The sequence below is a fragment of the Lytechinus pictus genome, chromosome 13 (genome assembly GCF_037042905.1).
Source record: "Lytechinus pictus isolate F3 Inbred chromosome 13, Lp3.0, whole genome shotgun sequence".
NCBI classification, from domain to species: domain Eukaryota; kingdom Metazoa; phylum Echinodermata; class Echinoidea; order Temnopleuroida; family Toxopneustidae; genus Lytechinus; species Lytechinus pictus.
Window position 1 is genome coordinate 25,406,212 of NC_087257.1, and position 13,599 is coordinate 25,419,810.

At 34.0% G+C, this 13,599-nt stretch overlaps 1 protein-coding gene across 2 annotated transcripts in view; it reads left to right on the forward strand.

The window, feature by feature from the left end:
- The window catches only part of LOC129274265 (putative leucine-rich repeat-containing protein DDB_G0290503), a 32,037-nt gene extending 18,716 nt beyond the window's left edge, over nucleotides 1–13,321 (forward strand). For both annotated transcript variants that reach the window (XM_054911102.2, XM_064108957.1), the window contains 4 exons: nucleotides 1,130–1,330; nucleotides 10,862–11,011; nucleotides 11,854–11,997; nucleotides 12,656–13,321. In XM_054911102.2, coding sequence (XP_054767077.2) covers nucleotides 1,130–1,330; nucleotides 10,862–11,011; nucleotides 11,854–11,997; nucleotides 12,656–12,892 — 732 coding nt within the window. In that variant the 3' untranslated portion in view covers nucleotides 12,893–13,321. The remainder of the gene's footprint in view (nucleotides 1–1,129; nucleotides 1,331–10,861; nucleotides 11,012–11,853; nucleotides 11,998–12,655) is intronic.
- The last annotated feature ends 278 nt before the right edge of the window (nucleotides 13,322–13,599 follow it).

Genomic DNA, 13,599 nt, shown 5'->3' on the forward strand with positions numbered 1-13,599 from the left:
ACAAACATCGCACAATGTAGAGCGTTTTTATCAAAATTGATCTGACAACTTTCCATAATTTTAATTGGCTGAGAAGCTCAGTGCCCCGTCTTACAAAGAGTTATGATTGATCCGATCAATTGTAACTCTATGGAAATCCATCAGTGTCATAATTTTTTCTGTAGGAAAATGGCACAATGTCCTTTGTAAACAAAGAGAAGCAAAGTGAATTTTCAATAAAACAATGCATGAATAATAATAACACTTATTAACCCAGGGTAGCCACTCTCAGCTGTAAGCTGTTCTTCCAGCGGGCCCTGCATAACATAATATGTTATTATTACCCTTCTCCATTCTCATCCGTCGAGCGCCTGACAAGAAGGCAGAAGATCCCAGTTTAAAAGTCTTTGGTATGACTTGGCCGGGGATCGAATCCACGACCTCCCGTCCATGAGGCGGGCACTCTACCACTGAGCCAACATACATCATAGTAAAAACAATTATTTTGAACAATCATGCATAATACTTGTTGACGTTGCTGGCCGTCCACAGGTGCGATTGATTGGATCAATCGCAACTCTTTGTAAGACGAGGCCCAGATGTCTAACTATAACTCTGGTAAATTTAAGATAAAACAGACTTTTGGGTATTACAAGAAACTAATGTTTGATTGCAAATCAAGGGAAAGTCCCAATATCAAGCATAGCGGGTGTTGGAAATAATTTGAGTTGCGATTGAGCACAAATGAACGAAGAATGAGATTAGATCAAAGGACTTGAATATTTAACTTGGAATTGAACGCATGTTTCTTGCAATGCTTCTTTTGTATGAAATATTAATACAGATACTATAACTTTGAGTTTAAACTAAAGGACTTGCGCATGAATATTTTTTTTGGAATTCAATGTAAATTCCTTGCAATGGCACAGTTTGTCTGATAAAACATCTGACCTGTCCTTTCATGAAATGCACCCCTGAAGGCATACTGGGTACCAGTCTCTGTGCTTATCAAAATGATATTGTGGGAAACCTACTTATTTTCAATGTCTCACTGGTTCATGCCTTGGTAACCTCCATTAGATGTGTGCAATGGATTAAAAGATTCCCCATTATTCACAGTTAATTCTCCTCTGCTTTTTTCCCCTAACAGATGGACTCTCTGCGGACGGACTCGGACACGGAGATGGTGGCCCGACTGGAGGGCATGCGACTCATCCTGGAGCGCCAGCACGCGGAGGCAGTGTCCCGGCTCCGAAGGGACCTGGAGCAGGAGTTCAGCTCCAGGGAGGGGCTCCAGGTGGAGAAGCACCTCTCGGATATCTCCCTCTTGAAGTCCCGCCATCAATCACAGGTGCATAGTAGTTGGTGTTCTTATTGAAGAGTGAGCTAAAAAGGGTTGTGTGGTTTTTCACACTCTAATTTACTACTAAATATTTAACATATTTTTCATTAACAAGTTGGATTAAAAACTTTTGCAATGTTGCAAGTGCCCTTTTAAGCCAAAGAGGGCCTTTCATTTTAAGATAGTGCTAACATATTCCATCCAGGACACATGTTAACTGATTGAATCCTGATTAATGTGGTGCATGTGTAAGTACAGCTCCAGCTGTCATTGGTTTTGTTGGTGTTTTATTTTATTAACAACAGAATATTGAGTTCAAATTTAGCTATATATAACAATGCATTTCCAAAGAATATTAATGTGCACAAAGGTCTTGAATGGAAGTGGTGGGGGGGAGGGGGAGGGGGTAGTCATGGGTGCGTGGAAGACTCACTTTCACTATGAACTACTGGTATCTGTCTCTTGAAAGTAGGGGATGTATTTCTTTCAAAATGTGTTTGTTCCCCCACCCCCTTCCAGGAAGTGAATTGAATTCCTCTTCATGAATATTCATATACTTCCATCTTTTTCTATGTAGTTGAAATTGTACTTGAGAGGGCTATAACAATTGAAAGATTGCATTTTAGCTAGTGTCTACGGCACTCCAATTTGTAGCTGAAGCTGTAAAGGAGAGAAAGTGGAATATACAAGTGTCTTTTCTTGTGCATGTGAGAGAAATGAATACAAAGATGAGGGGGGGGGGTAGATGGGAAGAAGGGGGGGGGTAGATGGGAAGAAGAGGAGGGGGGCAGTAGGGAGAGAGGAAAGGAATTGGGGAGGGCACATGAGCAGAAAAAGTTCTCCCTAAATATCTGCCATTCACCTATCCAGTGATCAATCTAGTGGGATTTAAAACATCACTTGAATCCATGATTTTTTTAATGAATGATAAATTCTGAGATTACACTGAACCTCTTCTTTCTTTGATAAAAGAAATATAATTGTACATGAAGTTAATTAGAAAAATAGAAATACTTGATGTAAATACTCACCAAAATCAACTCTTCCTAGCAATTTCCTGTATATATTTACCATTATCTTGCCAAAACAAATATGAAAGAAAAAAAAAATATGATGAAGAAAAAAATGGAGGAAATTTAGAAATTAACAATCTTCTTAATCATGCTTGCATAATCAAAATGCATTTGAGTGTTTTTTATGACAAGGAATAAAAAGACTAAACTGCACTACATCTGATAAGATCAGTTGATATATAACCATATGATACATGTAGCAAGTTTAATATATTCCATATTTCAATTTTTTTTCCCAGATAATTTAACACATAATATACATGTTTGTGTATATAATCGGTCTTTCCATGAAGTTGGGGCACAAAGTGTGACATTTCAGCATAACTCAATACTAATTATACTATACATGTACATTTATTGTTTGTAGGCTTTATATTTGTATTAGGACAATACATTTTAATGGAAATTTGGGGCCATTTAGACTCATTTTCCATGAAGTTATTAAGCAGAACAGTGTATAATGCTGTTTTTAATAGTGGACACAGTGTCCGTGTAGCATCGGGATATTTACATTTGGTTCTAAAGTTAAATTAGTGCAATTAGACTGACTAACACTTGAAAACAATACGTACATTTACTTCTTAAGGCGGTTAGCTAAATACCTCGGATTTCCTATGCATACATTCTAGTTTCAAAAGAAATTTTTTAAATTGTCACGGTGTCCATGGAGCGTTCGGAAATGTCACATTTGGTGGACACTGAGTAGTATAGTGACAATTTTGAAGTTTTCTTTTAAAATAGAACTATATGCCAAGGAAATCGGAGGTACATGTATTTAGCTATCAAGTGTTGGTCAACCTAATTGCCATAATTTGACTTTTGGACCAAATGTAAATCCCGATGCTACACGGACACCTTGTGCCTGTAACAGCATCATTCTCTGTTATGCTCAATAACTTCATGGAAAATTAGTCTAAATGCCCCCAAATTTCCAGTAAAATGTACGCCTTTAATGCAAATGTAAAGCCTACAAACAATAAATACATAGTACAATCAGTCTTGAGTTAATATGCTGAAATGACACAATTCATGCCCCATCTTCAATGATTTGTGTTCAAGAACTTTATATATTATGATTTTATATTGCAGAAATTTATGTTAGACTGAATAAGTTGCTGGATGGGAACTGGATAAAGCTACATGTATTACAGCTTAAAAAAACATACTGAGGAATTCTGCCATGGTGTTGTTTCTTTGATGCTATTTCCCCTTATTATTTGCAAATTTTGTAAAATGATAGTTATTCTCCCCCAAATACTGCATTTTTCTTGTGCAATAATATCACTCTATTCAGAGGTGCAGAGCGATCTTCAGTACCTAGGAAACATTTTATTTTGTCTCAAGTAATCTCAATGCATTGTTGCAAAATTCTAAGAAATAGAAGAAAAAAAAACATACCTATTCGTTTATACCAACATAAAGAGCTACTACATCAATGTCAGTGAGATTTTATTATTTTTGCAGATGAGTTTATATGGATATGAACAGGGAATTTGAACCTGAACACAGTAGCAGATCTTTCCCTATCTCCAATCTGTTTAATACCACTCTCATTACAGGCCTTGTTGTAATAACCCTGAAATCGCTTTCTAATATTAAATCCCTTTCTGGTTCCCATCCAGTGTGTTCCTTATTACAAGTGCAATAGCCATATTGGACAAACTTGTCCGGGAAGAGGTAGAAATATAAAGGATTTATTATAGCTGCATTAAAATGCAATAGTATACACTAAACTCACCAACACACACTTTCAATTTCAAATTCAAACATTGAATTTGCATTTATTAATTTTCAATAATGGATACAAAGTTAGATCTTTACATAGTTTTTTTTCATTTTCTTGGGCCACTCTGGCCACTGAGAGATTGAGATAATTGGCTAATAAAGTTTTGTTTTTAAAAGTCTGGAAAAAAAGAACAAAATTGTATGAACATGGTAGAAAACTCACAAAATGCCATACTCTATAGAAGAATCTCAAACATTCCTTTTTTCAGTCCAAGGTACACAAAAAAATCAAGACACATTCCAATGTAGATTTCTGTAGCCAAATTTGTTAGTCTTTCATGATTTTCTTTTTATTCAGGGAATAGTAAAATGAGTTTGAAATCATGCGAGATTGTCATACCATATTTATTAGCAGTAGTGGAGGGATTTAAAAAAGAAGATCTAAAGAAGAAAATGCATGATAATGTTTCCAATAGCAATATTTTGGAAAAATGTTGGGCATAATCTGCAATATCATAGTCTAGAAATGTGTATGATATGATATCTGTATATACTGTGAGAGAAAAGTTGTTAGTATTATTAAAATGAAATTGGATGGCATTCTGGCATTTCATTAGAAAAAGTTTTTTGCTTATTTTGGTGACAGTTGTAAGTCAAAGACCAAATCAATTTGATAGTGAGATTATAAGTTTGAGGAAAAGATCCATGAAATATTTGAAATATCTAATACATTTTAGTTTGAATATATTATTCAAATTCTAGCTAAACCTCGATATTACAATATCAAATTATCATTTCTGTTAATATAAATGTATGTTGAAGTTGTCTTCCATAAGTGGTTAACAAACTTAAGTGTCCATACCGCATGGTAAGCTTAAAAAACCCATATTTTTTTTATTTATATTCACCAAAAAACAATAAACATTGATGTACATGTACATGTACATATTAAATTCCCCTTTAAGCACCATATTACCTGTACATCATATTTTGTTGAATGAGAAAGAGTGACACATTAGATAAGTTCTTTTGGTATTTAATTCTCTTAAATCATTGCCAAACCATATTAATAATTTGAAATAAACGAAAAGAAAAGAATATTACCTATTTATGGTTGAAATCACATAAAAATGGTAAGAGAATCATGATAGATTTAATGTTATACATTGTAGAATTTCCCTGGGGATTAAAAAAATGTAATCAAGGTTAGATTCTTTTACTGCAAAATTTCAAATGTTATTAATCAAATATTTTTATAGAAATAAATTGAGGATTAGCCCCAAATAGCTGAAGTATATACCTTTTAACAGATATATTCTCTGAATTTATCCAATATATGATATATTCAGTAGTCACCTTTAATAATTCATACATCTATGTACGTACTCATTGTCAAGTAGTTGAATGCTCTCCCCCATATCAAAATGAAAGTTTTTAAAAGAATGTAATTTTCTTAAAATTGCAAAAATGAAGACTTGTGTATTGCTAAAAAAATTAAGAAATTTGTTCCTTTCTCCCAAAACACACTGAATTGATCTTCAAAATACATTGTACTTTGTTTGCAATGTAATTTGTCACTGCAAATGACTTGAAATCCATTATGATATCGAATATGAACATACTTATTACAATGGTAAGACTTATATAAGTGAACCTGCCTTTTAGAAAAGTATTTGACTTCGGCAGACAAATGCCAAGCCTACTACATGTATTCAAACATAAACATGTATGGCCATATGCTCATTGAAGTTCCTACATGTACAGTATGTTTATATTGCACTATAATTCATTTGCCAGACAGGAAACTGTGTGCCTGTGTCAAATATCATATGGCCAGACCATGACTATCTATGCAATGTTTCATAGTTTTGATATCAAAGTCCATTTATCAACCAGTCATACAATCATAATTATTGTGAATGTGTTTTCTTTTTAATATTGATACAAAGAAGTGACTTTGATAGCTTTGCGCCAATTACGCCTGCATGCTTGTACTTAAAATGACCATTTTGCCAAGTGTATGTTTCTGGAAAGAAATCCTGCCCGAATGATGTTTTGTGATAAATTCAAAAATTTGAAATCAGGTTCATTTATAAAAAACAGTATGTTGTAAACCTTTATCATGTTATACTGTATTACATGTCAATGATACATGAATATGTATGCATACTACATGTATACATGTAATAAAATAGTTTATCTCATACATAAATTATTTTATTTTTGATATGAAATATTTTTGTTTCATGGAAAATCCATTAGTTAGAGAATTATAGCACATGGAATCTAGACTTTAAATTGGGAGTTTTCTTCTTTCTCTCAGTAATTTATCCTATCACAGTACCCTTATTAACAATACCATGTATAATTTTAGGAATAGAGAGATATTAATATTGTGGGGATCTAAAAATGGTATATAGCTGGAATATTCCTGAAGAAGTAGAGAACGTGCATAAATTTATGAAGTGTGCGAGCAAGTCTGAATAATAGTGAGTAGGATAAATGGCTGCAAGGGTATTTATATCTATTACGGAAGCATCCAAATTATTAAAGGTAAAATTATTGTTCTGATTAAAAAAACAACAACTTTAAAATGGTTAATCATGAATCTACATGTATGTTGAAATGGTGCTATAGTTGTGGTTTCGTAATGAAGATCTTTTTTTTCCCCACTTCTTTCATCCCAAATGATAAAAAATTGATGAAAAAATATTTTAATACATGTAGGGACTTGATTCTTGATAGATTTACAGACTTTGCATGCATTGAGTTTTACTCATTATATGCAAATTCATTATGTGTGACATATAACAACTTGTGTTATTGATTTCCATGTGGAATATAAATGGCAAAGAAGTCCGACATTTCCTCATACATACACGTTTTTGCATGTCCGTAATAATGTTATATTTCAAATGGAATAATATATTTTCAGAGATACACAGTTCCAAATATTTTTTAATTTGTTGAATTGTTTGTAAAAGTCTGGGTCAAAATCAGAACCGAAGCAGAATTTTCTCACCTGTTATCTTTTTCTTCTCATTTTTTCAATTTTGAGTTCATATTTTTTTTCTGTGTTTGTAACAGTTTTATGTGTTGCATGTCTCCCATTCCATTTTAATTATTTGTTTTTAATTCTGTTTCTTCATTATTCCTTTTTCATTATTTATTTTTATCATTTTTAAAGCAGCTTGTCTATTCCTCATGTCTTTCAAATGTGTTTTTCTTTCCTAAATCTTTAATTTGCTAATTTTCCACTTAAAAAAAAAATCATTTATTCTCTTCCCCTCAATCCCCAGATTTCCTTTCAGCTGAGCTTGCTTCCCAATTGTCTTTCTACCCCAAAATATTTAAAAACTACCACCCCTTATCTCTTTTCATACAATACTTAACAGCAGGTCTATATTAAAAAAGAAAATTATTTTCTGTGTTGAAAATTTGTGAGCTCATATGCCTTTATAATTTGCTACCTTTATACCTTGCTTTTCAAATATTCTACCCAAAATATGTCAGTCTTAGACTGTTTATTTATATGCATATTTGCATTTATATTTAAAAAATTGCTCTTTAGATTTTTTTAAATTCAAATAAGATAAAACAAAATTGTGGAATACACACTTTACACTATTATGAAACTAAATTTAGATTTTCCTTTGATGGAATTAAAAACTCGAGTAATATTAAACAAATTAATGTGAATTTATGGTGTACCGGTATATAAAGTCAAAATAAAAACTTAAGCTGTATTATGTTTGAAATTTGCTTTAATCTTTATGAAACATGCACACTATCAAAAGTATGGATACAAATAATGTTTAAAGGGTCTTTCAACTTTGCCTATCAATAAGCCATGCTACCAATTCTATAATAAAACGTCAAAACAATATGGAATTCCTGTGATTTTGTGAAACTTGTCAGAAATTTGTATTTTAGTTTGCCCTTTCATGTTCTATTTCCATTTTTTCTTCAAAATATCAAACCCTCAAGTAAATAGTAAACCAATACAAGAATCTTGAAATGACAGAATTACAGGAACTGTGAGAGAAAAAAAATCTAGGCTTGAGAAGCAAATTAGGATCTGCTTTTGACCCAGACTTAATGTATACTTTGATGTACAACAAATTTGTCATGTGAATATATTTCTATGATGTTTTATTTTGAAGTGTGCATGTTATTTTTATAATTAAAATAACTTCCAGAACAAACCAAATAATTTGAGTAAAGTTGTTTTTATTATTCAATCATTTTGTGTTCTAAACTTTTAAAGCATGCTGACTAGATCACATTAAAATTAATCTTTTATTATTTTTTTTTAAGCTTTAACTAATTTTAAGATTGTTAGTCTTATCATTCTTTATCATTCACAATCCATTTATTTTTCCTTTTCTATTTGGTTTATATGGATTCTGCATATTCTTGCATGAAAGTAACTCTATCAACACATTTTCTTGATTTTATTTTTTGCACTTTTCTTCCATCCATGCAAGTTCCATTTTTTGTAGTTTGTTCTGAACACCATTATTTATTCTTTTCATTTCTGTTCTGAATGGACCCAGACTTTGAACAATAATTTTTGGAGTGAATTTTAATACCATAACTACAATTCTGTCTGGTTATACAATATACATGTATGTATAACATTGCAAAAAAAGAAGAATCAAACTTTACTTCTGTTCTCCCCTGAGTGTAATTTGATGTACCTTTTATTGAATCATCATATCAAAATAAATCGTTGATAATCTGAAAAGTAAAGGTAGAAGTAGATATATGAAAATAAATATTACGGGTATTGACCACTATTCCAAAAATTTTGGTACTTTAAATTAAAAAGATATTAAAACTAGAAAAACATTGCTGAAAAGTACGTGTAAGTATTTAAAAAAACGTCAATTTATCACATTTTTAATACTTGACAATTTAAACTAGATAAATTATTGGTAATAGATGTATGTGAACGGTTTCAGAACTCTGCCCCATCATTAAATTGAAATGATTAATTGACACTTGCACACTAGGTTCAATTACAAAGTCAACGCAGGTGTATTTTTTTATGCTGTACTATTAATTTTTTATGATTTCTTGTGAAAGATTCTTGCATTTCTCAGAAAGGAATTTCATTTTATATGTTAAGGGGGGGGGGGCGGTGGGTAGAGCAAGGACAAAGAGTACACAAGAGAAAGAAGAGTCAGAAAACAGGACAAGAAGAATAAAAAAGTTAAAGAGAGAAAAAAGAGAGAAGGGAGAGAAAAAAGGAAGGAGAGAGAGAGACGGTAGAGAGAGAGGGAAGGGGCATTTTACTAGATAATTCATTGCATGATACTGTGTCTAAATAAAGGAAAATTGAGCCATATCAAAAGTAACTCAGTGTATGAATATGATATCGGGGGGGGGGGGATGTTTCACAAAGATTTACTTGTGACTTTAATAGAGTTGCACTTAAATTTCAGTGGTGGGCGGGATATAATGCATCACTGCATTGGTCAAATCATGTGCAGGGGACACGCACTCCAGCATATCTGTTATTGCAGTATTAAAATAACTTGTGGGTTGTCGTGTATGCATAAACACTAATATGCTTTTTACACATACCAAAATTTCCTTAACTCACAGGGTTAAGCTTAGCCCACTTTCTTTTTACACAGCGTTTTTTTCTAAAGTGGGCTAACCCCACCTATAGTACAGGATTATTTGGCCCTGCAAAATAGCAGGGTTAGCCGAGCAATTGCGGTGCTAAGAGTGATAGTTCGAGTGCTAGTCTAAAAAGAAACTTAGCTAAGCCAAGGACGTTGCTCGATTTATGCCCTAGGGGCAACAAAGCCAGTGCTGTCGTCCAATCAGAGATAAGCACTCATGAACGGCTACCAGCAGTCATGGACTACTGATTTATGATTGAGATAAGCAAGCATTTCTTTAGCTGTGGTTTGGCGGAAAATTTGGCGTGTGTGAAAAGGAAAAAAATAGTACAGGGACAAGGATAGAACAGGGTTAGCAATAGTCCGGTTTTAAGAAAATCCTGTGTAAAAAACGTATAAGTCACACTTTAACTCTTTGTGAAACTCACCCCTGGTCCCTCTGGATACTACTTTACCAAAAGACGGAGTTTTGGGCAAGAAATCCAGACGCATTGTTTTGTCAATCCTCAATTTATGAAAGACGAGACGATTGGGAAGCCACTCTGAATATCTGAGAGATGCATCGCACTTTTGAATCCAGATTTATAAAGGCGCTTTGCTTCCGTAGCAATGACTTTTCTGTATTCCTCTGTTTTTGTCTGGTGAATGTAAGGATTAGCAATGATTTGGGAGATTCTCTCATCTCTAAATTATGGTGAGGTGCCTTTTGTTACCCATGATGATGATTCATTTCACCCTCCTCAATCAAGATTCCTACTTTTGAGACAAAAGTAGGAGCAACCCCCCCCCAAAAAAAAGGGGGTGGGTCATGATCACATTTTCTCATGTGGAATTGCCCTTGCACAAAGGAGATGGATTCAGACAGAGTAAAGGATTGATTTTCTCCCCATGAGCAGATAGAATGGTGTTTACTTTATCTACCATTTCAGAGAAAAATTATATTTTCAAGGATTTTTTTTTCTCTCCATGCGGAAGCAGAATGGTGTTTCTTTGAGCAACATTTCAGGGTAAAAATCACATTTTTTTTCAGGGACATTTTTTGTCCACATGAGAAAGCCGAATGATGTTTCTTTATGCACCCATTAATATCCCTAAAAATCATTCTATAGCTGGAGGAGATGAAGGGTGAGTTTGAATGCCGTATCCAAGGCATGAAGGAGGAGCTTGAGGAGGAGAGGAAGAAGCAGTTGGGAACGATCAAATCCATTCATGAGAGAGTGATGGAACAGGATCAAGCCGAACATGTACAGACTTTACAGGTGAGAAGGGGAAAGTATCGGCAAGGCAAATTCTACTGACTTCGGGACCCCGTAACACAAAGGTTATTGATTAATCGCTAACTGAACTGGCCTATCAAGATTATCGTTGCATGCACATTTTGCTCAGTTGACTGACTAGGAACCAATCAGAATTGTTCTTTCAAATTAGCGGTTAATTGCTAATCTTTGTGTTACGGGGCCCAGGTATATCTGCAAAGTGCTTGGACACATCTTCCCGGGCCCTGTAACATTGAGCTTAAGAATTGATCTTTGGATTCATTTGATGACAAATTGCAATGGCTTTTGTGTGCAATTAATCATACAAATCAGTTCCACATTCAATCACCAAGTTTTGTTTTTCAGGGCCCTGGTTTGTTTTAGTGCTACATAAAGGCAGATTACTATTTAATTTTGTTTTTGATTTATGGTATATGTTTTAATTCTGAAAATGTATTATGAGCACTTGAGGACAAGAGAAGGGGGAAATATAAAGAGGAAAAGAACAAAGCAAGAAGATGACTGAGGTTATTGATATGTAGAATAAAAATAGAAAGATTAAGAAGAATATTGGGAATGGGGGAAACAAAGGAGGAAGTGGTGGGCACGAGGACTGAGGAAGTAGAAGAAAGATGAGAAGAAATAAAGAACAAGAGGAGGAAGAAGAGAAGGGGGTGGGGATAAAAGGAGGTGGAGGAGGAGGAGGGTGGGAGGATAATGAAAGGGAGAAGAACCTACCTCAAAGACCTTTCAAGACGTAAGAATATAAAAGAGTCAATCGATTCCTCAATGAAAACATCTTATTTTCATTCCATTCATTCATTCTTCCTTTTTACTCTTTTAAGGAATTGGAAGACCAACATGAGTGGGAGATGGAGGCTCTGAAAGGTGAATTAGATCTGAAACAGAGAGAGATATTTGAGGAAATGAAAGCAAAGATTGAAGAAAATCACCAGAAAGAGATTGAAAAGATCAGACAACAATATGAGGTAAGTTAGCATTTGCGAGATTGTAGTCCCATGCACCACAATTTTTGTTGTGCGTCTCACTTGTTATAAAAGCCAGCAAAGATGAATTGATCTTGAGAGGAAGAACTGTATTTGGGGAAATGAAAGCCATGATCAAGAATGATTATTAGAAACAGATGAAATCAGACAGCAATGCAACGTAAGAATGCACAAGATTTTCAATAGTCCCATGCACAACAAGTTTTCGTTCCATTTCAGGCACACTCTCAGTTTTGAAAACCTGAAATATAATCACCAAAACAGAATTTTTTTACAAAAATTATATATGTAAATTGTAATCTTTATTTAAATCAATGGAATGAACACTGAACAAAGAAGCTTGCACAAAACCCAGGTCAGTATTAAACAGATAGCAGTATATATCTAACAAAGCTAATGTCATTGGCAGGGTATATCAGATAGAAGGAGAGCATAAACAATAGAAAGCTAAACAAACAAATAATAATTAAACAAGTTTAGAAAAAAGATTTACAGACATCACAATAACAACATAGTAAATTATGGATTTCAATGATATCCAGAATATATTTGGTTGAGAACTTTTGGAAGTTTTAACAAGACAGGAAACTAGACTCTTATAATGAAGCCTTGATATTAGCAATATCTATATCTTTCTTAGACCAAATCCCAAACAGAAGTGGAAGCCATCAAGTCCAGTTTGGAACAAGTGTACATGAGCCAGATGGAGACCTTGAGAGCTGAGATGACCCACGAGAAGGCCCAGGCCATGAATGACCTTCGTCAAGCCCTCATATTGGCTAATGAGGAAGCATTGAGAAGGATGGAGGAAAGCTGGGTTGCCAAACTGGAGGAGGAGAGGAAAGACCTAGCCCAAAGAACTGGTAGGAGATTATGATTATCTTAATATTAATTCAGTTTGAAATCAGTACTGCCTAATAATTCAAATGATGATGATGATGATGTTAACAATGAAAGCCGGGTCATTAAACTGAGAAGAAAAACTTAGTCCAAAGAACTGGTAAGAGATTATAACTAGATTTTAATTCGTCATGCGGACGAATTAGGTGGTCTGTCCTTATTCTCGCCATCATGATCACTATTACCATGTTCAAGCAGATCAATATGATCTTCATGATGACAACGGAATGTTCATTATGGATGGAATACTTGTGAAAGACGGGAGATGATAAAGCACTGTGAAAAGGGTCTCTTTGATATATGAAAATACATGTGATATGAAAAAAGTAATTATAATCTGTTTAATCTGGCTAAATTTTAACTTTCATACCTTTTAATTATCATAAAGGATCATGTACGAGGTATTAAAAAAAAAAAAAAAAAAAAAAAAATCATTATTCACCCCCAGGACTCGAACCTGCGCCCCCGAGAACTCAAGTCAAGTGCGTTATCCATTGAGCCACGATATTCCCCATAGAGATTACACGTAAGCAACTTTGAGAATTACAAATCCAATTTTGCAAGCGAAAAACGGGCATGATCCTGGCATCTGATCGAAAAATGGAGGGCGCATTCCGAAAGCTTAGAATCTCAGCTACATCATACCAAAAGCTCGGGGAAAACTAGCAAGAAAAAATGGAGATA